General features: G+C 44.1%; 1 protein-coding gene across 1 annotated transcript; it reads right to left on the bottom strand.

Annotated features, from left to right (window-relative positions):
- Nucleotides 1–7,018: 7,018 nt before the first annotated feature.
- Nucleotides 7,019–18,197, bottom strand: PRSS23 (serine protease 23). Its single transcript, XM_008263016.5, has 2 exons — nucleotides 18,088–18,197; nucleotides 7,019–9,725 (listed from the first exon to the last, which is right to left on the bottom strand). The coding sequence occupies exon 2, from the start codon at nucleotides 9,722–9,724 to the stop codon at nucleotides 8,561–8,563; it is 1,164 nt and encodes a 387-aa protein (XP_008261238.3). The 5' UTR covers nucleotide 9,725; nucleotides 18,088–18,197; the 3' UTR covers nucleotides 7,019–8,560.
- Nucleotides 18,198–24,986: the final 6,789 nt, after the last annotated feature.

The following is a 24,986-nucleotide window of genomic DNA, read 5'->3' as shown; positions in this document are numbered from 1 at the left end:
CAGAGGCCCAAGGACTAGGGCTATCTTCCACTGCTTTCCTAGGCCATAGCAGAGAGGAGGAGTGGAAATGGAGTAGCTGGGACTTGAACCAGTGCCCTTATGGGATGCTGGCACTGCAGGCAGTGGCTTTACCTGCTATGCCACAGCAGCAGCCCCATTCTTCCTGATATTATGCTATAGTCAGCCAACACATCTTTCCCCTTAGGAGAGAAAAACAAAATCGTGGCATCTCTGTGGGATTTTCTACCCCTTTATTTGGCTCATCTGGCAATTATCCTGGAGTATTAAACATGTCAATTTTAAAGGACAATGTCTTATGTCCCAGAATGGCTTTTCCACAGGGGACATTAGTCATGCTTGGGTTATGTTGGTTTACCAAACATGGCATTTTCCATCAGGGAACTGGATGCACAGCAAGTATTAATAACACCAAGAAAGGAAACACTCTAATCAGGCAGGACAATGACATAAAGGCTTATTAAAATGTATGGGTTACATTCAACTAGTTCAATTTACAAAGTGGCAAAAAAGCTTTTGTGGAGAGGGGAGTTACTGTGTCTCATTACTCTAGGAGGTAGAGCAGATGTCTTGACTACAATGACCTCAAATAAAAATAACAGACACCTTGAGTACAAGGATGTGTCTCAGTCACCTCTGCAGTCCCAGGATGAGCACAGTGATGGGTATCGAGATGGGTTTGAAGGCATTTGCTGAACGAATCACTGATCAATTGAATAGTTGAAGGATGGGGGAAGGGCAACCTGGCCATAGGGAAGAGCACTGAGCCATCAGAGTGTCTTGAAAACCCCAATGTGTTCAGTAAAGCTCAGCTGGAGGCCAGGTTGTGTGACTATGGGGAGCCATAGAGGATAAACCTGATCACTATATTAGATGAATCATGGATCCAAGGCTGAAAAGGAAACTTTGTGCCCTCCTCACCAGAGTCTAGTTAATAGGAAACATAGGGATTAGACTTGACCAAGTTTTTATTCAGAATGTCTTGGGAAGCCATTGAGGAGACAGGGGGCTCAGAATCCAGTTCAGAGTCTGCAGTTGTCATTTAAGAAAGAGAGAGGCAGAATCAGAGGATCTGGGTAAGAGCTGGAGAGTAGGAACCTCCAAGCAACCAATACTTGATCATATGTGAGATGTGGGGGAGGACATGGGCAGGGGTCATAGACTAAAGTCACCAAAGACATTAAATATGCCAGGTGCTAGGCCATGGCACAGACATTGGAGGACAGAGAAGAGCCAAATTCAGTCCCTGCTCTTAAAAGGCTGATAGTCTAATAGGAGAGGAAGATGTACAAACAACAACAGCAATGCAATACAAGATAAAATAGAACACAACACCTCTGGGACATTGCTAGTATCTTATTCTCAAATATGTTTGGACTCAAGGAATATCCAAGCCCACATAATCCCAGGTCATGATGTTTTAGGACCATTAATGGACACACTGGGACCATGCATTCAATTACTCATTTGGAAAGCACCATTTATTGAGAACCAATGTGTCAGGCATTGTTCCAAGTGTGGAAATACAATAAACATGTCTTCCTCATGAAACTACATTCTAGTGGCAGAGAAAGACAAACAAGACACATAAATGTAATAGAGTATGTGAGATGATGAAAAATGCTCAGCAGAGGCAGAGAAGGCACATGAGTCGGAGCAGGGTGAGGGGGGATTGAACTTCCAGAGGAGAGCAGGGAAGACCTTCTTGAAAAGGGAGCTGCTGTTCCCACAGCCATGGCTCTGATTTCAGCCACTCGCTCTGCTTATTTCATTTCCTGAGACTCTCCTTATTCCCTCTAGTGCAAACACTTCAGTCTTGCTTCATTAGATTGGAACTTGAGGCTTCTCAAAACTGTCCTTGCTCTTTTTGGAAGAGAATTCCTTCGTCCTTTTAATAGTCTGAGGACAAAGGGCAGTGATAAATCAAGACTAGGAAGGCACTCGGTGTTTTCACATACTTTACACACACACACACACACACACACACACAATACCACCTGGAAGAGTCATCCTGTGCTTCCTGCCCCTCAGAGGTTGTCAGGCGAGGCAGGAGGGGGTGGCAGTCATCCTGCCTGAGTCCACGTTTCCTTGGCCAGTAAAACCTGGATTCCCTCAGGAAGGGATTGGCCCTGAGTTCTTGCATTTTCTGTGGGCAGAGCTGCCCCAAGTTCCCATAAGAGGATTTGGTTAATTAACCGTTCATTCATAGGTATTGAGTGTGCACACCTGGTGAGCAGGGCCCTGTGCTTGTACAATGGGGAGTTGAGAGATGCATAAAGTGAGGTCCTGCTTGTCATGAAAAGAGCTGGGCTGGGGTGTGGAGGATTAAATAGACATGCCCCCTTTATCTCCTGCCCTACACCCCACCTTGTCCGTAGTAGCCAGAGGGACATTTGTCAACACAACCTCACCTTGTCCCACCCTTTATTCCTTCCTCCCCTAGCATAGCTTCAAACTTTCTCCTGTTGGACACCTTTTCTTGATTTTCTTCTGATCTCACTGACCTCCTTCTATCTGCTTCCATGCTTCCTCCTCCTCTTCTACTGAACTCAGCCTGTGCATGCTGGTGAAACAGGGCTCTGTCCTCCGCCCTATTCTCTGTTCAAGCCACCTTTCCCCCCAGCTGATGTTATCTCAGTCTTGATTTTATGTACCATCCACACACAGACTTGAGGTCTTTCTACTGAACTTCACCATTGGAGAGTCTACTGCTCATTTGACATTGACCTTTGGGTGACTACTAGATATTTTATTTTATTTTATTTTTTAAAGAAGGGAGAGTTGGAAAGGAATCAGAGTTTGGGAGTATTAAATTTTTGTCTTTGAGAGGAAGAGACAGACACGCAGATGGAGACACACATAAAGACACAAATAGAAGTAGAGATAGATGCCTCACTTCTATTAGCTAGATCACTTTCCAAATGCCAGCAATGGCTAAAGGCTGAAGCTAGGAACGCAGTCCAGGTCTCCCCTATGGGCAGTAGGAACCCAATTACTTGAATCATCACAGTTGCCTCCCAGGGTCTGTATTATCAGGAAGCAAGAATCATGAGCTGGAGCTGGGAGTTGGGGCCAGGCACCTGGATGTGGGAAGCAGACTTCCTTACTGGCATCTTAACCACTAGGCTAAAAGCCTGCCCCTAGTAGACCTTTAAAACCCAACATGATCCAGATACATGGATTCTTGACTTTCATCCCACCCAAGCCTAATTCTCTTTACCATCTCAGCAAATGGCACTTGGAATCTACCAGGGTGCTGAGGTTCCAAACCCAGGAGTCACTCTTGATTCTTTTTACCACAACCTATTCATGTGGGCTCTGTTTTCAAATATACACTCTATTCCACACATGACTGCTATTCATACTCTCTACTTCCTTAGTCAAAGTTATCTCCATTTCTTCCCATTTCACCCCCTAAAATCCATTTTCCAATTAATATCGAAAGAGATGCTGTTAAAAATGAATCTGACTCAGGGTAGCATTGTGACTTTTGTGGGCCCCAGGCACTTTTGTCTTCATAGGCCCCTTCCTCCATTAAAAATATTATAAGTTGTATTTTATGACTGCATTGGTATATATATAATTATATTGATACCATATACTAAATTTATATTACAATTAAACATTCACTGTTTTCTTCTGATTTTAAAACATTTTTGTGAATACCTAGAATTATTGTGGGCCCTAGATACTGCACCTCACAGAAAAGCTGGTCCTGGTTAGACCCTTCTGCTAAGTCCGCTACTTACAGTCTTTCTCCTGTACCCCCTGACAATTAGAATGATCCCCAAAGCCCCATCAGAATCCTGAATTCCTATCTGAGCTGGCCCGAATCGCTCTTGAAATCCCCTCTCCTCTTCCTTAGTCACACTGCTCTGGTCACATGGGCCTTCATCTCCTGAGCACACAAAATTTGATGCTGCTAGGAGCCTGTGCATTTCAGTTCTCTGAGCTTGAAACACTTCACCCCCAGGTTTTCAATGGGCAGCTGTCAGTCAGGTGTAGCAAGTCCGAGTTTCCTATGGGTTATGCGGGTTTGGAAGACTGGGCTTGAGCATCTGTTGGTTCTTCACTTGAGAGGGCTGCTGGGTAAGGGTGCCCCAACAGCAGGAAGCACAGGGTTATATCACCAAGGGTAAGAGGTAAAAGGGTGGAAGAGGTGGGGCTATCTGAGAAGCAGCCATGATGGAGGAGAAGACATAACCACAGCAAATCAGGTAAAGATAGCTGCCCTTCCCCTCCTCCTGCTTTAGCAGAGGAGCTGGAGGTCAGAAGAGGGACCTTTGACCCAGGCTGGAGGGTTTACATTTTACATTAAACTGCATTGAAATTTAATCTCCAAAAGGCAAGAGGCAACTATGGCTTCAGTCTGTTCAACCCCAAGGCCGTCACCTTCTCACAGCTGAGAGCTGTCCCAGCTCTCAGCCTTGTTTACTCTTGACCTGGAAGCGGATTTATTTCCTCCTCTGGGGAAACACCAGACTAAAAATAAATGTGTTGTGCATCTGCTAAAAATGGTCTTGTTTACCACCTATGTACTTTAGACATAGGATTTTTAAATGGCCTTTCCCTGTCGGGGGCCCTTGGGATGCTGATCCAGGCAAAGAAGGGGCACAGCAGGAGCCACAGTGAAAGTCTAGGAAGCTGCAGTCCGGCGTGGTTCTCAGGTCAGCAAGGACTGCTGTGAGTCTGCAGTCTGCAAAGTGCTTCGAAGGATTTAATCATTGAGAGGATCCATGAAGCCTCTTTGCCCTGGACATACCAGATTTCTACCTGTGTCCAACTTCCTCATTAATAGTCTTCCCTTTCAGTTTCAAGATAATTCCACTCTGGATGACCAATTAAAAGGTAACTCTATCAAACAACCATAGCAGTCAGTAGACAGAGGGAGCTTCAAGACAACCTTAACTTGGTTCATAACAAGAATAAAGAAAGATGGCAGACACGGACAGGAGGCAGAGCAGGAAGGAAGTTCTGTCCACCAGCCTTCCCTGGCTGAGGTGTGGAAGTGCAGCAGACTGCTGTCAGAATTCCTCCAGACACCTGCATGACTGTACTCCTGCCCCTCAGTTGGCAGGCAGTCACAGAAAGCTGTCAGGCCAGGGCAGGCTTCATCATCCTCAGCCAGTTCTCAGTTAAAGACCTCCTATGGAGGCTGCTATCTCAAATATGTGACCCAGGTGTCACTGGGGGCTTCATCTCCCACTGAGCAGGAACACTGAGCTACACAAAGAACAGGGAATTAGGAGCATGATCTTGGTATTCCAATCCCTTCCTGGTCCAAAACATAGAGTGAGTGGGAGAGAGAGATAGAGATAGAGATGAGAGACAGAAAGAGAGAGAGAGAGAGAGAAGTGTGTGTATATATATATGCAACTCTACCACTTATTGACTCATGCTTGTTTTTACACTAGCTTCTTTCCAAAATTCCAAGTGCTCAATAAGTCCACTGAAAAAGTCTCAAATTGTTTCAGCCACCTTTTTAAAAATAAGATTTATTCATTTATTTGAAATGTAGAATAACCCAGATAGAGGAGATTGGGGGGATGGCAGAGAGAGAGAGAGATCATCCATCTGCTGGTTCATTCCCCAAATGGCCACAATTGCCAGAATTGAGGTAGGCAAAAACCAAGAGTCAGGAACTTCTCTAGAATCTCCTATGTGGGTGGTAGGGGCACAAACATTTGGGCTGTACTCTGCTACTTTCCCAAGTGCACCAGCAGGAAGCTGGATGGGAAGTGAAGTAGCCTGGACTTGCAAACCAGGCACTCCAATACAGGATGTGGGTGTCCCAAGTGGTGGCTTAACCTATTGCAGCACAACACCTGCCCCTGCCAGCCACTTTTTGATTCTCAGTGACAAATAATTCGTAAATTAACTTTTACCATTTTATTCTGTGAACATTTCCAAATCTTGCTTCCAGGGTCTAGTTAAACCCCAAAGGCACTGATGCCTGATTCTATGCAGGTGCATTGTATTTTTTGCTTTATCACGTTTGCCACTGGGCCGTCAGAGCTACCCCCAAAATGTATTTATTAGAGCAGTAGATTGTCCGTAGCCATTGGATGAGAACCAAAGTTTCCACGATTAAAAATGCATGTTGAAATGCAAACTTTGAAACACAAACATGTCTATGTGTTCTGCAGGACTTAGACCTCCTAGTGTGTGAACAGGTGTGTGATACCTGATAAAGAGAAGGATTAGTGAGAGATGTCTCCCTCCTACTTAATCACAGTACCCTTTTTATTTTTGGCAGGAAATCTGGAGGGACAAGCATCTAAGAAATGCCCTTTGAGAAGCCTTGTTCTACTATCCCTATTAGAAATGTATGCTTACCATGTATATAACTCATACATGTATATAACTCATAAAGTACTAGCTATAGTAAGAATATAATGAGTTCTTTCTTTCAGATATGACAGTTAGGCTTTAATTACCACTAAAAATATGGACACATTGCATTACTTTACAATTTTCTTTTATGATGCTATCAGTTTTGCTGTGTACGACATATGGACACTTTTATTTTTAGTAAATTACATTTTCATGGCATATGGATGCTTTTTTAAAAGTAAATTACATCTACTTGAAAACTAAACATTGATACTAAAAAAAATATTGATACTATTTTGATTTGGTGCCACTGACTAGCTTTGCAAGAAATCAAAATTAAAAAAAAATCAAGGTGTTTCACAAAGAGATTATCTATTTTTTTAAACCAGTCCTGGTCTAGGTGTTCAGCAAAATCTCTGCACCAAGCAAAAGCAAAAACCCCAAGTACCAAATGTAGAAATGGAGATCTCGCTTACTCCTCAGGTGAGATTCCTGTCATATTCCAAAACAAATTGTACTGGAACTTAGAAGATTCCTGGCAGCCCTGCATTGTCCCACTCTGCACTGTATTTCTTATGTGATTTGAAGAAAGCACTATGGTTGTAGGTTTCTTGGGTGTCTTATCAAGAGTATCTTTTTGAAAAGCCCAAGTAAGACAAGCAACAAGTCACCCATAGAATGTTTAATTGGTACTGCTATAATTGAATAACTTCACCAACAGTCACAACATAGGTTGAAATCACCCAGGATGCAAGCAACATATCTACTTTGTATTTCATTTGCATATTTTGTTTTCTTCACTGACACATTTAGAAACAGTACTTAGACTGAGAGCTATAAAATGAAAACATAGAATATGTCAAAGTATTTCCTTTATATGCTAGGATTACCATACTGATACAACATTTCTGAAGGCACTTATTGGAGTGCAAAATTCTGATCTACTTTGCATTTTCCCAATTTTCATTTTTACCATTATTTATGATTCTAGGTACCTGTAGCCCAGAACACTCCAGCAAAAGGAACCCTCTTTTAAAAAAGCCTTAGTTTTTCTTAAAGCAACTTGCAAGTATTTTTACTATAAGTATAGTAAAAGAGATAGGTTTCCAATCTGAACAAGTACACAGTTCCCTGAGAGCACGCTGAAAACCATGCAGAATAATTTTTGATGAGGTTTGTTGCCAGTGCCAAGCTCCAAACAAGTGGTTATTCTGTTGTGCCATCTGCCAAGCAATGCATCCATTGTTCTCTGGAATTTAATTCATTTTAAATTACTCCAACCAAATGATAAAACATGAGATGTGCTACACTCCCCGGGTGAAATGCTATGATTGTTTTTAATGTGACCACAACTGTTAGCTGGGAAGCCATACAGCCTGGTCTAATTAGGCCCTGATTACTGTCTTCTGAAAAACATCTAGTTCTAGAAATGTAAGTGAAATCCTGTTAAATGGAAAGAACTGGGAGAAATGATCTTGATTACTCTGGTGTGACTGCAAAGTTGGCAGAGCCGTATGCTTCCCAGAATGCAGGAGCTCCGTCTTTGGAAGAGAAACCGTTTTCAAACCCAGAAGCAGCTGGGGAGTGCTGGTTTACAGTAAGATATGGCTAAAATGTGTTTCAATTCAAATTATTTTGCTGTTCAAGGACTGCTGTGTAAATGCCCCAAATCCAAAATATTATAACTTCCTATCTAAAAAATGTTATAAAAATTCCTACGAGTTATATGTGGGGGAGCACAGTACCATCTGGAAGCATTAATGATCAGGCATGGAAAACACACAAAAGAGGACTCTCAGACGAAAATATACACAGAGAACAACTCATATCCCCTGTATTCCACATATTTAACATAAACCTCTGAAACAAGTTCAGGTGAAATAAAAATCAGAGTTCTCCAGAAAATAAAAGATTAACTTAATTAGCAAGTATTCCCCATTGCTTCAAACATCAGTATTTTTCTTATTTCCATGCAAAAGAATGTTTTCAAACTGCTTAAATGATAGGACATGATGCACAAACCAGTTACAAAAATGAAGCCAGTCATCTTGCAATTTTAAGAAATTAGGTAAAATATACTATTTGACACGTTAATCTCTCTCTCTCTCTCTTTCACACACACACACACACACACACACAATGACAAATGTGGCCTCTTCTACAATAAGTACACAAAGACCACTAAGTGCTGCCGGGAGGGAACACTATGTCACCCCTCTCTACAATCCAGGTAATTTCCTTTAATCCAATAGCAAATCTGGGCGTATTTGAGAGGAGTGATTCTAACGGCCACATTGAAATCTTGTGGAGAACCATTCATGTCCACCCACTGGTGCCCTGAGAAGATGCCAATAATTTTTCGCTCCCACTTCTGCTGCTGTCTCTTCCACATCCTCACGTAGACCCCTGAGCCGCTGGCCCCGGGCTGGGCATCACACTGCTGGTACAGCAGGTCATAGGTCTCGTCTTTGACATCACAGAAGCGGTACACTAAGTTGCCTGGCCGGTCATTATCATAACCGGAGAAGTGGATTCTGCCCCCTGGCAGCTGTTTGGCGGGAGGGCTCACCCCAATCTTCATGAACTTTCTCTTGTGGGGTTTCTTGAGTTCCAAGAGGGCGTAGTCATAATCCATGCCAATGTCATTGGCGTTGCCTTTGATCCAGCCCTTGGGTACGTGGGTGCGTTTCACACGGATCCATTGAAATTTCATCTTTTCGGGTATGGCTGAGCTCGAGTTGTTGGCCCCTCGGCTGCCATCTTTAAACTTGGGCTTGAGGAAGCCCACTCGAAGTTTCTGTGTCCCTTTCACATAGGTTTTTCCATCATGTATGCAGTGTGCAGCTGTGAGGACATGCTTTTCTGCCACCAGGGTGCCGGTGCAGCCTGTAGATAACTTCACTGATGTTGAGAAAGGGTAGTTGAGCAGGAAGTCCTTCCCAAAAATGCTGAACCTGCTGTCGTAGCCATAAATCTGCCGCTTCCTCCGAGACCTCCCCGAAGACTCTGAGTCTCCGCGTTGGGCCCTACCTCCACCATTGCTGAGAACATAAATGCCCACCTGCGTCTCTGTGCGGCTGCCATTGGCGTACAGCGTTTCATACGACAGGTACTGCTTGACCTCTTCGTATGTGGGCAGAGGACTGCCCTTATGACACTGGGGACCACATGAAGAGGACACTTCCAATTTTGCTTCAGCTGCAAAGTCTGGCTTGGCTAGGTTGAGGGTAGACTGGGGCAAGACGACAGGCAGGCGGTAAGCAGGCCACGTGGGTTTCCAGGAGGCACTGTAAGGGCTCACCTGTCCAACAGCACAGAGCAGGAAGAAGAGAAGGATGAGGAGTCCTGGAATCCCCGTCATGCTGAGCACCATTCTGTAGAAACAAAGACAGGCAGGTCAGGAGGGCAAGGGCTGAAGTTCACCAACAGCAGATGATGAAGCCCAGCAGTGCGCCGGCCATTGTTTCCAAGTCTGCCCGCCTTCCTCAGGAATCAGGGTGTGGAGGGGAATCTTTAGGAAATGGCCTCATTTACAATGCTGGGGCTTAACCTTGGGATCAGTCTTGTGGCTGAGTGCCCGCAAGTGCAACCAGGTGTTCCTTCCCTTGTGTGTTGAAGGTGCCCTCAGGACACCCTATTGCCAGGGTTCTCAGCTGGACTGCTGCCCAGCACTGATCTCCACGTGCTTTAGAGCCTTCTCCATGCTGAATTCTAAATGCTGCCCCTCCTAGCTCTCTGGTCCCCCTTTCTCTCCTTTTTTCTCTCTCATCCTCACTATGACATGCACTTGGAAAGTTTTCAGGGCATGAGGCTTTCTGCTTTGAATGTAAAGTAATCTTTACTATTATATATTTAGTTCCAAAGAAGGAAGATCTCTAACAAACAAAATATTTCTTCTTCCTTTGGATTATTTTTTATACCAGCAGAATTTTTGCCAAAGACCCAAAACTCTTTTTTTAAAAAAATTTTTTTGTTTATTTGAAAGGCAGAGTTACACACAGGGAGAGAGATTTTATATATATATATATATGAATATGTATATATATATACACACACATATATATATATACACACATACACAGAGAGAGAGAGAGAGAGATCTCCCATTCACTGGGTTCACTTCCCAAATGACCTCCACAGCCAGGGGTGGGCCAAGCTGAAGCCAGGATCTTCATCTGAGTCTCCCATATGGGTGCAGGGGCTCAAGTACTTGGGCCATTTTCTGCTAGTTTCCCAGCTGTATTAGCAGAAAGCTGGATCAGATGTGGAGCAGCCAGACTCGAACCAGCTCCTATGTGGGATGCTGGTGTTATAGGCAGTGGCTTAACCTGTTACGCCACAACACCAGCCTAAAGCTCTAATCTTGCAATAGGAATACTACTGACTGTTACTGTTGGTTACTTTTACAAGTGTTTGAAACTGTTCCCACATAGTCTAAATGCCTGAATTTGGGTCTATGCTAGCACTCAAACATTTCTGTTTTATTTATTTGAAAGGCAGAGACAGAGAGCATGCAAGAGAGATCTTCCATTTGCTGATTCCTTCCCCAAATGCCTACAACAGCTAGAGCTAGATCAGAATAAAGCCAGGAGGCTGGAACTCAATCTGGGTCTCCCATGTGGATGCCAGGGACCCAAATATCTCAGCCACCACTTGCTGCCTCCCTTAGTACACATGAGGCTGCAACTGGAAGCAGAGCTGGGACTTGAACCCAGGCACTGCTGTACAGAAAGCCCAGCCCGGGGTTGATGCTGTGGCTTAGTGTGCTAAGCCTCCACCTGCGGCACCAGGATCCCATATGGGTGCCAGTTCATGTCCTGGCTGGCCACTTCCAATCCAGCTCTCTGCCTATGGCCTGGTAAAGCAGTGGAAAATGGCCCAAGTGCTTGGGCCCTTGTAACTGTGTGGTAGACCAGAGGAGGCTCCTGGTTCCTGGCTTCAGAGTGGCCCAGTTCTAGCCATTGCAGCCATTTGGGGAGTGAACCAGCAGATGGAGACCTTTTTTCTGTCTCTCCCACTGTCTGTAGCTCTACTTCTCAAATAAGTAAACAATAAAAAAAAGCCTGGCCCTCAAAAAATGTATCCAAGGAATGCTCGTGTTAATATAAGAATGAATAAGTGATGTGAGTATAAGATTTTTTTGAATGATGCATTTTGATTGCTCATGATGGAGATGCATGTGAATGATACAGTCACAGAGGGGGTGTGAAGTCAGTGTGGATAATAGGGGAGGCAGTTCCAGGGGAGGTGATGCCTGGGATGAGCATGAAGGTTGAAGGGAAGTTGGATAACATAGGAGAGAAATGGACACAGAGGAGGAGGAACAGGCATCTGTGCAGGGGCATGAAGATGAGCAACAGTGTGAGTCACTTGAGGAATTATCCTTAGCTCCGCAAGGGTGGAGCAGAGGTGGTGGTGGTGGAGGCAGCAGGCAGGAGCCAGGTTCTGAAGGGCTGTGTGCTTTAAATGAGGGGGTTTGAATTTTGTCCTGAAAGGTGTTAAAGACCCTGATCCTTCATCCCACAAGGAAAACAGAGATGAGAATTGGAAGTACTTTCATAAATGCTTAAGCAGCAATTGACTGGCCCTTAATTTTCTGGCTCTAGAGAAGCTGTCTCAGTGGATAAAGTAAATCATTCACAATCAAATCCTCAAAGAAGGACAAAGAGGGGGTGGGTCTCAAGAGGCCAGCAGGAGGCAACCTCCGTTATTTTCATTCTCCTGTCTGAGGGTGCAGACCTGTTGAAACTTCAGGGTACATTTTGCTTTCTTTTACATAGAACTAGAAAACCCCATCGATCTGATCTGGTCCAGCTGATCACATTCCCATCACCACTATATTTCTAAAATATGTGTGCACCACACCCACCCTGAAATCTTTTCTTCTTGACTATTTCTCTTGGATTCCACTCTGTCAGAGAGAACAGGGATGGAGGGGTGGAGAATAAAGTCCCAGATAAAAGTTAATTCCTGGGACGTGCTGATTCCTTCTCTGCTTCTGCCCATCTTTCTAAACAGGAAGGGTCCTTGAGCCCTCTCCAGGGGAGGAAATACATTTAATTATTTTTTTAATCCTTGAAATCATGCGGTGCATATATAAGTGTATGCACCTGTTTGTGTGTGCTTGTCGAGGCACTGCTGAGTGTAAAGACTGTCAGCGGGCTAGGAAGGAGACGCTGATGCCAGCAGACAAGGCAATGGAATAGCTGTGGTTATGGCAATGCTCTAGGGCATCTTCGGGGCAGGGATCTGTTTCTGATTATTCTCATTAACTGGCCAAGGACCCAGCCCTTGAGCTTATCTAGAGCTTACACAGCCTTTTCTCTCTGTAAGTTGTTGTCTAGGTGATTAAACGTCCCACTCACAGCAGAATTCCTGCCAAGTGTGACATGCACTAGGAGGAATCATGCATCTCCCACATGGCTGACCCCTGAGGCCCATCTCTTCATCACATACCCCCCGCCCCCCCCCCCATTGACTAATGTGGAGAATGTTGCTGTTGCTAGCATGGAACAGCAGATATGGTAAGTCAAGTTTCACTTTGGTTTATCTTAAGACAGAAAACACAGAATCAGAGGTCCAAGTTGGCAAGTATGGAGAGTGTGTAGGAGATGAGACATAAATTGTAGGTACTGTATATTTCCAGTGTGCCTAAGGAACATATTACATAGGATATGCTCATATTATCATCTAGAACATGAATCTTCAAACCCCACATCTGAAATCTGTATGTTAGTTGTATACTGGGAGAGAAGAGCTTGAATTATCAACTGCACCAAAACTCTTCTGGTGACATCTGCCTTTATCTTTGTCCCTTTGCACAAAATTAAAATCATCTGTTGGCAGGTGTCCAGGGAAGATAAATGCAGAAAAAAATCAGAAACTAGTGCAAATATGCACACATAAAATCCATGTAGGAACCTTGTCTTAAAGAATTAAACCCCTGTCGCAGGCAAAATTAACTCTAATTTCAATTTCCCAACTGCTTTGCCTGTATAGTAAATCCTTGTTTATTTAAAAAATACTTTCTAAAGGACTTAAAGCATGCCCCATTTCACATTTGCCACCATGACATGTCTTTTTTTACTTTGTGTTTCAAAAAGAAACTATGCTACTAGAAATCAGTTCATGATGTTACTGGGTATGGAGAGAGGGGAGGAGTCCTCTCCTGGGGTATGGGTGCTGGGCAGTTGGCAGGGCTCTTACTTGCCATAGCCTCACTCTGACCTCTCAAATATAGAGGACCAAATGGATTCTTTGGCAAAATGATGGGTAATCACATGCCAAGAACCTCTGGAATCATTCCAAGAACCTTTAGAGAATGCTACAGCAATCTCCCATTTTATACATTACTACCAATTCAGTCTTTAAATGCTGGTAATTTTGCTCAGAATGGGGACCAGGTTAGCTACCTGTGAGAAAAGGACTTGTAGAATCAACTTGTCAGTGGAAGATGGCCCAAGTCCTTGGGTTCCTGGATGCACCTGGAAGACCCAGAAGAAGCTCCTGGCTCCTGACTCCTGGCTTCAGATCAGCCCAGCTCTAGCTGCTGCAGCCATTTGGGGAGTGAACCAGCAGATGGAAGACCTTTCTCTGTCTCTCCCTCTGTCTGTAACTCTACCTTTCAAATAAATAAACCCTAAAAAAAAAGATTACAAGCTTCTTAAGTTGCTCACTCCCTTACCAACTGCTCATTTACTTTAAAACATTAATTTTTACATTTTAAAATATAGTTTTACTTATTTGAAAGGTGGGTGGAGGGGAGAGAGAGATTGAGATGTACCATCTGCCGGTTAACTCTCCTAATCATTGCAATAGTGAACTCTGGAGCTGGGAACTCAATCTGAGTTTCTAACATGGGTAGCAGGGACCCAACCACTTGAGCCATCACATGCTGCTTCCCAGGGTGTGGATCAGCAGGAAGCTGGAATGGGAGGTGGAGCCAAGATGCAATCCCAGTTATTCAGATACGAGATGTGGCCATATCAAGAGGTGTCTTAACCACTGTGCCAAATGCTTCCCCCCAAAATGTTTATTTATGGTGGATTAGAAATTATTCTGAACAACAACCTGAACCACATGATCTCTTTAAGTGGCGTTTTCAGGTGCAGGATTCTCTAATTTTATAATTTTCTAGGAACACAAAAGTCCAGATTGACAACTGTGTTATTTACAAAAGATGTCTGCATGCCCCTTACTGCTCAGAAGTATCAGCTCTGGCCAGTGCCACGGCTCACTAGGCTAATCCTCCTCCTGTGGCACTGGCACCCCGGGGTTCTAGTCCTGGTCGGGGCGCTGGATCCTGTCCCGGCTGCTCCTCTTCCAGTCCAGCTCTCTGCTGTGGCCCAGGAGTGCAGTGGAGGATGGCCCAAGTGCTTGGGCCCTGCACCCGCGTGGGAGACCAGGAGGAAGCACCTTGCTCCTGGCTTCAGATCAGTGCAGCACGCCGGCCGCAATGCACCGGCCAGAGTAGCCACTTGGGGGTGAACCAACGGAAAAAGGAAGACCTTTCTCTCTGTCGCTCTCTCTCTCACTGTCTAACTCTGTCAAAAAAAAAAAAAAAAAAAAAAAAAAAAAAAAAAAAGCATCCGCTCAAAGAATTCTGGAGGTTGGAGGTACAGGGGAAAAGGGAAAGGAAATTTATCATGCTAATCAGATTTCCCTGATCAGTCTGCAAAGGTAACAAAGGACTCCAATAGGGAATGGCTTTTAAGAGCTGAGTAGAGGAATGACTTGGTCCTTCCAGGATAGCTCCCAAAGAAAATGGAGAGAGGAAGCAACAGCTCTGTCCACCAAGGGTTTCCCCTGAGGCATTCATAGTCCATCCTGACTCATCCACAAGAACAGCCCAAACAAGGATGTCTGTGAAGCTTTGCCATTAATTTGGCAGCTCTGCAGTAACTTCTCAATTCATTTGATAATGGAACAATTTCTCAGAGGACAAACATTATTTTATTTTTGATGAACTTTAGGTAAACTTGTGTGCTATGCCCATTTAGGTTTATTTGAACATAAACACTCCAGGGTGTAAACAGATTCAATAGAAACACTTATAATCCCATAACTGGGGAGGTAACTAATGGGTAACAGCTAAACTCATTCACTTTTACAAATGAATCACAATATCCTTGTTGAACTGTCTGAAAAACTCTTTAAAAAAAGAAATGAAGATATCCAAATCTATCCTCATTATATCTAAACCAGGATGAAGAAAATTTGGATTCACACTATATCATTTCTAGGAGTAAGACTTTGCTGGGTAGAGATTCCTCATAAACATAAATTATCTTTTAAAACTTCCAACTAAGTATTTGCATGCATCACTTCACCTAAATGACAAAGCAGAGTGGAAACCTAAGGTAAGCAAATGTTTTTTCACTATGCTTAGTAATACAGGAACTGTATTCCTTTTCCACCTCTGGGCACCTGACTCACAGAAGGGTTACACACTCTGTGCTCCATCACTCAGTATGAGGCACCGTCTGCTGTCTAAAAATACTTACACTTTTGAGGATGCTGCTACCCCATCAGCCCACTAATACAATGGATGGACTTTGCACATTACCATATGCGCAAACAACAGTAATCTCTTTGGAGACTGGACACTGTGACTGCTGTCTCTAGTTAAGCACCTTCATCTTCAAAAAAACCTGCAACAACACAGAGCTCCTCCAGAGGGCCAGTGATTTAACTCCCACAGCCAAGGGCGGCGAGGGAAAAGGAATCCTTAGGACATACATTCTCCATTGTACGGCACATGAATTCCTGTGACTGCTATAAACAGACGCGACAGAAAGAAACAGTAGGAAAGTTTTCAAAAGATAAAAGTTTTGGACAGCAATTGGAAGGATGACAAAGGGTCTTCCACGGGATCTGGGGCCAGGGACACTGAACATTGAAACTGCGCTAATTCCTAAAGCAAACACTTAAGAAAGAACAAAGCTCTCTGAATACTCTGCAATCACAGAACCCGTTAAAGCAAAAAACAGACTTACTCATATAATGGTTTAGGAATTACGGTCTGTACAGGAAACTAGGGGAACTTTAAAGTCCAGCAACCGTAGACACAATCTCACAGTCAAACGAAGTTTAACTTCTTCTCTATCAGACAACTACCTAGTGAGTCTGCCATTAACCTGGCAGGAGAAAAAGAACAGAGTGTGTAAAACTGTCAATGGCCAGACCATGAGAAACAAATTCCCCAGAGTCAGTGGGAGTTATGCATCAACAATGCTTGGTGGATTAAATCCTAAAGGACCTGTGAGAAGAGACGTCCGGGAGAACCTGAGACTATTACACACTGCAGACTGGGGGCAACAAGTTCTCAGACACGCTAATGGTCACTTTGGCACTTACACTACAGACATAAAAATGCCCACATTCACCATCTACCTGAATAAATTGTCAGTGTTACAAAAATGAGATCCATTGTAGCAACCTTGGGAAAATGCTTCCTTACCAGGTTAGGCATAGAAGTGCCTAGTTGCATCTTGTTAAGTTACATCTTGACTTTATTTAAGTGGAAAAAAATACAAGTGAAGAAGTTATTCGTATGCAGATGCTGTGCATGTGATCACAAACACTTTCACAACTAAATGTGGCAACTTCTGTCCTATTTTCTATGTTCCTCCTCCTGATTCCATCTCCAGTACACTCCTAATAGTTTTCTTGACAGGTAGTTATAAAGCCGGGTTTGAATGTTCTCATGCACAAGCAGGATCTTGAAACAGCATGCAATGAATATCTTGATATTAATTTGGCATAGAGATTTGGCAACAGCTGGTTTCAACTCTTTCCATGTGGCCACGTGAAGATGACTCTGGCATTGGCCTGACTGATCCTTAGAGACAGACAGGCACCTTTCAAGTTCAGTGTCCAGAGCTGAGAGAAGCAGGCACTATTCCAACCCTGATACTGAACAAGCTGGAGCTTCCCACCAGCCAAGGGCTGTGTCTGAATTCTCATGGGTGTCACCCAACGGGCAATAAAGCAAACAGCATTTTAATCAGCTGCTTTCTCAGAGATGCTTGAAAACAAACCTGATTTGTTTCCTGGAGCACAGCAGTGGTGTTCCTTTATCTAAGTGAATCCACTCTGCTTTTTAAATTTTTTTAAAAAACTTGTAAAAACCCTTTTATTTAAAAACTAATAACTCTTGATGAATGGCTACAGGCTGAAGAGAAATACTTGCTTCCAATAACTTGTTGATAGTTCAGACAGTAGTTTGTAGGGTTAGTCCATGGTCATCAGTTAAAAACTCCGGAGAAAAGATCCTATTTTCTAACCTGTGTTTGCCTGAACTTCTCTTGCTTGCTAAGGCGTGTTCCCAATCACGTGTCTAGGGTTAAAAATTAATGCTCAGAGCTTGATGGAATCACATCATATGCAAAACTCAAGGAGACTAAGTGTTGGTGAAGTGTGCATAGGGGCTGGGGGTGTTGCCAGCGGGAGGAGAGCCTGCTGGAGCCGGCTCCTTCACGGCACCCTTCCAGAGCCTGGCGTCTAAGATCGCAGCTCCACGGGTGACATTAAATGAATCCAAATGCCCTGCAGCCCCTGGGTCTCCCTGGAGCTCCCTAGTTCCAGCCTGGAAACCCGACGGCGGCCCGGGTGCGGTCTCCGGTGCCCCCAGCAGCCGCAGTCACCCCACCCAGCGCGGGTCCTTTGTCCCGTTCCTCCCAGCGCCTCGCTGCCCCGGCGCCCTGGCGGATGCCCCCAGCCCGCGCCCGCACTCACCCGCGCCGAGCAGACCGCCCGGGCCGCGGTTCGCTGCGCCGCTCAGACAGGTGTGGGATCCGGGAAGGCGCGCGCGGCTCCCATGCCTGCCCCGCGGCGCCACCGAATGCGAGCGAGCGGGCGAGCAGAGCCGGCAGCGGGCGGGTCCGCCCCCCGCGCTTCGCGAGGCCCGCCCGCCCCGCCTCCGGCCTCGGGGAAGCGGCGGCCGCCGCCCGCCCCTCGGCACCCGGCCCGCGCCCCCTCCCCTCGCCGCGCGACTCCGGCTCGGGCAGGGGCGGCGCCGAGAGTGCCCGAGGCCGGGCTGCAGCGCGCAGGTGGCCGCCCTGCGCAGGACCTGCCCGCAGTCACCCTTGGAACACCCGCTCGGCCGCCGGCTCGCCAAGGCGACGCTTTCCCCGAGGACAACGCGTCCCTCGGCCAGCCTAGAACTGGAGACCCAGGCCGCATCTGGTCACCCGCCTTCCGTCCCGGCAAAGTTGAGGATTAGACGCGAAACCCGGGCGCTCCTCATCCTACCTACATTTTGCGCGCTTGAAGGTGACCGTGCGCCTTCCAGCCCAGCCGGTGTCTCAGGGGCCTCCAAGAGACTGATAGCTGCCTTCGGGTGGCGAGACCACCAGCGCCTTGCCTCGTCTACCGCACCCAGGTGCTCGGGTGCCTGGGGCCGAAGCACCCTTGTGTCTACGTCGGGGCACGGTGGTGGTGCAGTCACCACCGCGCCCAGTGGGCCTGCTTCCCCCAGTGCCTCCCTGGGGTTCTCAGCGCAGGGTCTTAGCGACACCAGTGATCTGGCTATTTAACAACCTAGTGCTGCAGCCTGACCCGGCTCCCGCAAACCCGAGATGACCGTTACTTACCATAAGGAACTGGAAATTTAGACATTTATCAACTCCTAGGAAGTCACACACGGCTTCTGAATACTAGGGTAGATTTTTATAACGAAGCACGTTTTTCTATCAAGCCCATTACGTTTCCTTCCCCCTAATCAAAGCCTGCTCTCAGAATAGGTGTGCCTAATCGCGATCGCCATATAAAGTGTGTTTGACGTGCCTTAAGTGATGTGTTTGAAGTCAATTTTAACTAGGAAAGCCGTGAACATATTTCTCAAGCATGAAGGAAACGTATTTTCTCGATTCTAAAATGCTTCTTAGGCTTCCCAATCTTGGCTTAAATGACTTTCTTTTAGAATATTACAATGATGATTAAAGACATAAACCCAGATCTAAACTTCTGCTGCAGCTTTTGGACAAACCAAAGCAAATTTACGAATCAAACAGTTTCTTCCCGAGCAATAAAACTAGCAGTGGGGGCCTGCGCTTTGGCACAGCGGGTTAACTCCCTGGCCTGAAGCCCCAGTATCCCATATAGGCACTGGTTCTAGTCCCGGCTGCTCCTCTTCTGATCCAGCTCTCTGCTATGGCCTGGGAAAGCATTAGAGGATGCCCCAAGTCCTTGGGCCCCTGCACCAGCGTGGGAGACTCGGAGGAAGGTCCTGGCTACCGGCTTCACAGCTCTGGCCATTGCAGTCAATTGGGGAGTGAACCATCGGATAGAAGACCTCTCTCTCTCTCTCTCTCTGCCTCTCCTCTTTCTGTGTAACTCTGATTTTCAAATAAATAAATAAACCTAAAAAAAAAAAAAAACCAGCTAGCAGTGTTCCCTCAACTACTACCAGCATCACAGTGGTACTGAGTGCTGAGGTGTGGGTGCTGCTGTGTTGGCTCCAGTGTGCTGCTGTGAGGTGCCAGAAACTGACTAGATTCACTCTCCTCTTTTCTTTCATTCCATCCATCATTTAGGAATTTCTGCTGTTCCTTTCTTACTAGCATAACACACTTGTTATCTACTTGGTGCCAATAAATAGCACAGATATCTAACACAGGACTTGGTAGGAGATGGCTGTCCTATGATCCAGAATGTATTTACACTCATATTTTACCATAAAAATGAGGGGGAAAAAAAGTACAAATCTCCAAGGGAGAAACACCATTAGAAGCAAAGCATCTTACTTAATAGAGAATCTGGGGATGGAGATGGAAGGAAGGTGGAAAAGGGATCGACTCTCAACCGTGCTTAACTTTTATTGGATTTACTCCAGCAAATATTTATTGAGCACCTATTACAAGCCATACATTGTCCTGGGCACAAATTAAAGGCCTGGCCATAGGAAGACAGTGCAGCAATGTGATAAAGGGAGTGCCAGTGACATTTGACTCTGCACCTCCCTTTCAGGGTCTGCTACTTAGTAACTGGCTTCACTTTTCTGTGCCTTAGATTCCTCCTCTGTAAAATAAGGTGTCTAACAATTGAGAGGATGAATACACAGGTACATGTGGTAAGCCCTTTATAAATACTAGCTAGCTGTTGGTAATGCTTATCAAGCAAAACTGAATGTGCCTTACCTTGCTTTGCAGCATGGTCCTCCAGCACATCCTCAACTCACCTTGACAGTTATTGCTTATTCTTCCTAGGAGTTGTCATGTTTCAAGTTAAAGTCAGGAAGAACACGATGACTATTTCCCATCATTCAGAAAGAGAGAATCTAAAACATAGTAGGGCCCAAGAGCAGATCCCTCCCTCTGCCAGTCCCAGGGCTATTTTGTCTGTTCCCAAACACCTCAGAAGCTGGAGCTCTGACTGCAGATAATCTGCCCACAAGTGGCCAGGGCTTGAGCAATCAGCAACACTTTTAGTGTTCCCTGAAACTGTCTATAGTGAAAGGGGAAGATTCCACCTGCGTCATTGGTAATCGTGATTACCAATTGTCGCGATTACCAATTACCTGTTATCTTCTGTTATCTATAAAGACAACAGGTCCATAGAGTCCATTGGCTTCCTGAGAATGCCCCAAATAAATAGCAGGTGTCTTCATGCTGAGACTAAATGTTTGCTTTTCTTTTTGTTTTTGTCCTACACTGCGGGCTCAACCTGTGAGGCCTGCACACTGTAGGCATGGCGGGGCAATGGCACTCTTCAGCAAGAAGCACTGGAGACAAGTTTCAGTGATCATGTCCGCTTTATTAGTGACCAAGCACACCTTTTAAAGGGCAAGCAGAGGGAGCATAGCTAATTCAGAGCAACACTAATTCTATAGGATGAAGCCCATGTTGGCGCTGCTATGCTTCTCCAATCAGCTTGAAGGTCACAACCAGGGTAGCTTTCCAGGTGGGCCTGGTTCATACTCAGGAGCCATCTACCTGATTGGTGGGGTAGGGGAAATGTTCCTGGGGCTCCCGCAGCCTGCTAGCAGTCAGGTTAGGGAGTCTTCCCCAGGAGACATGGTGCGCCATGCCCTCTCAACCTCCTGCGTGGGCAGGGCAGGCAGACTCCCTGCCAGGTACAGGCTCACCCACACTACACTGCTCTCTCTGCTCCACCCACCCCACACCTGAGGGGCTCTGATTTTCTCCATTTTGCTGACAATGAGATGCAGGTTCAATGTGTTTACATGAGACATTGCCTGCCGTTCTACTAAGAAATGCAGCTGCGGAACTGAACACTAATTAGAAACTTAGGGTGGCAGGAAGATGAGAGACCCAGTGGCAACTCTTAACAGCCAAAGTCGATTTTTGCCTATTTTTCGTGAGACCAAATTCATATAAATATATATATAGCTTCAACAGTTTCATTCAGCTTGAAAACTGTCAATTATCAGTGTAAAATATTTCTAAAGACATACACTTGCATATTTAAAGGTTATTTCTATATGACTTTTTTGGTGATTCTAGCAATGGTATGTAGATCCAATAGTTTAGGGGCTTGTGGCTCTGTGCCTGAGTGAAAACAGAACTGGAATGAGAGACAATGCTACGGATGGGGACATTCAAACCTGTGTCAGCCATAAAGGTGTTTGTGTGACATCACCTCACTGGCTGTGAGTTCTCATCTATAAAAAGAGAGCCTTGATGACCTTCTCTTACAGTCTTGGTCTGTGGCATTACAGTGTAATCCCCATGACAGGATGATCCACACATACATTTTTTTTTTCCCCTTGGGCACACACACTTCATACCATAAGGTCCTGGAGTGCTAAAGTATATGGAATTCTGGAGTCAGACTAACTTGGATTCAATCCAGAATTCATTTACATGCAAGGTGGCTGTGGACAAACCGTGTGAAGTTCTGCACCTCCCTTTTCTCACCTGTTCTGTGGAGCTTAGTGCTGTTGTAAGGGCTCAGTGAGATAATCAGTGTAGAGCACAAGAAACAGTCTCTGCAGGAAATAAATTCTACATTGGAATTACTTACGATTATTATTAGCACTACTACTGTTGTGAGCTCTCAATACATATTTTCAAAAAAAATCATTGAATAAATGGATGAATAAAACATAATCATCAATGCCAAAAAGTTTAATCTAATCTTTTAAGAAGAAATTTATTTTAGAATTCCTGTTCAACCTCTAAATCTTTTTGTCATTTGTCTGGTATATAGACAACAAGTTTTTTTAGTAATAAATTCAAGGAATACTACTGATTGAAATGAAAATCAACATTGTATTTGTTGTCTCCTCTTCTGATCTCCTCTATGGCATCATTCATTAATTCATTCAACAAACCTCAATTGAGCTGCTAATATTGCCAGCATTTATATTTGCCAACATCTATATATTTGCCAACATTTTAACGGAAAAATAGATTTACTTTTCTTATAATGATGGATTTAAAAATTTCATGTGGTAAAAAATAAAACCATAACAAACTCCCATAATTTTTTTTAAAAAGCTAGCAAGATGAACTATTACAAACAATCATTACAGTAGTTAATTCAGCAAATGCATAAGTAACTTGAAAGAGTTCATGGAAAATGGAATTTAAGAAATAAATTTTATTTTGGTGCAAACATTTTTGAGATTCATGCAGTTTTTCATAATATGCATTTCCACAAACTTTTTGAAGACCCCCTCATATTTATATAGCACTTAAAACTTTCTGAAACCTTCTATTTTTTGTGAAATACAGGTTACTCATTTCCAGTGTTTGAGAGTATAAGTAGTAAGCCAACTCTGAGTATAGATATAGGAGATGCAATGTATAAGAGCTTAACGTGTAAGATAGTTGTGGGGCTAAATTGTCACATTGGTACATATGGGATCCCAAGACCCACAGAAGTGTACTGCAAGGAAAAGCTTTACCCCAATCCTTCTTAAAAGAATATGCAATCCAAAATTATCAGGAAGAAAAATAGGCTTTGGCACTCGTGATTCCCTGTATACTGTGGGTACTATTCTAAACTGAAACATTAGAAACATTTTAAAATAACTTAAGTGTTTCTCATTTTCTCTGGTTGAACTTGAAAAGTCTCCAGAGAACAGCACTGGGCTTCTCTGATGTACTTGTGTGCTGGGTGTCATCATCAGGAATGGAGGAGAAATGAAGATTTTACAGTACTAAGTTTTCTTTCAAATCTCTGCTTTAAAAGGCATGCTTGGAAATTCTTTTATTTTCAACTGGTGTTTATTTATCCATAAATACTGTATTCTGTCTTATAAAGATAAAGCTTTTGTGTAGTTAAATATGAGGCCTGAATATTTAAACTCAATGTCTTTCATGAGCTTTTCCCTTTTCCTTCTTGCAAATCTGCTGATTTTTTTAAGTTCAAATATTACCTCTTCTTGAAAGACTTCCAAATTCTCAGTGCTAGATAAGTAAGGTCATTCTCTGCTTTCAGAGAACTGTATTGAAATTCTTTCTTATGCTGTAATTATATACGTTTACATGATCAGGCTCAAGTGGCCCAGAGCTCCGTTGGAGCAGGAACTCCGTCTTGATTTCCTTTGTTGTTTTTCTCTATGGCCTAGCAGAGATCCTGGATTTAAGTAAAGGCTAAATTGTTTTTTTATTTAATAAATGACTGGATGAATTCATTGATAAAATTCAAATCAGTTTAAAGTATCAGTTCTGAAATAGTCTGGCTTGCCAGACACTTGGAGCAGGGCACACTGCACAGGAAATGTTGCCACTGGGCCTCTGCTATTTTCCAGGATATACATCTGAACTTCTGTTTGATATCTGTTCATCAATATTTCCTTAAGGTCAAGATAACAAATTCAATTTCTACTTGGCTAATTACATTTTACCACTTACGCTGTGGCTACACGATGGCATTTTTGGTGTCATTTGTCCATGAGTTGTGACATTTCAGTCAACTTTCAGTAGAACCCTTTAGAGTAGACTCTGAATGTGGCCTCTGCCGTGTGCTCTGAATTGCTCAGCGAGATTCTAGAATCCTACTGGACAATGTGGGATTCCCTAACTATTCCCTGCCATACTTCTGGAAGGTGTTAAAGCATTGTTCCTGAAACAGAGGCAGATATATATGCATATGAGCATTTCAGATGCTTTCAGAAGTCCTTTGTAAGGAAATCTGGTGAAGCTCATTTTTCTCAGAGCGATCCAATCTCATTTGATGGTAGCATCTTTTTTCCAACATGGTGGTAACATTCCATAGGACAGTCGCGCTCTGAAGAACGATGTTTGAGAAACCCCATCCATATGCTTACTTCATTTCTGGAACTGAACTGAACCATTTCTATTCCCAAGATGCGGTTTGCATTTTATTGCCTCACTATCTTTGTTCATATTTGAAACTCCTTCCTTCACATCTACTTTCCACATCCTAGCCATGTTTTAAAGGCCTAACACAGGGTCACGTCCTGTACAAAATAATTTTGTTGCTCTTTAGTTTTTCATAACACTTTCTACAAAGTTCTCATGGCTCTTATACTTTTATTTCTTTTATTATCAGTTTACAATTTTTCTCTGCTACTTTTGAATATTATAAGTTTGCATCTCTGGCTTGTTCCTTTCTTGTCTAGGTCTTGGTAGAAACACAATTCCCCCTAGACCGTGTGTTCCAATGAAAAGACTTTAATGAAATGGCTACATATGGAGGTGAGG

Source organism: Oryctolagus cuniculus, chromosome 1, assembly GCF_051225735.1.
Source record: "Oryctolagus cuniculus isolate XC-2025 breed Fujian yellow rabbit chromosome 1, ASM5122573v1, whole genome shotgun sequence".
NCBI classification, from domain to species: domain Eukaryota; kingdom Metazoa; phylum Chordata; class Mammalia; order Lagomorpha; family Leporidae; genus Oryctolagus; species Oryctolagus cuniculus.
The sequence above is the reverse complement of the archived record's forward strand: the minus strand, read 5'-3'. Positions and strand labels throughout refer to the sequence as shown.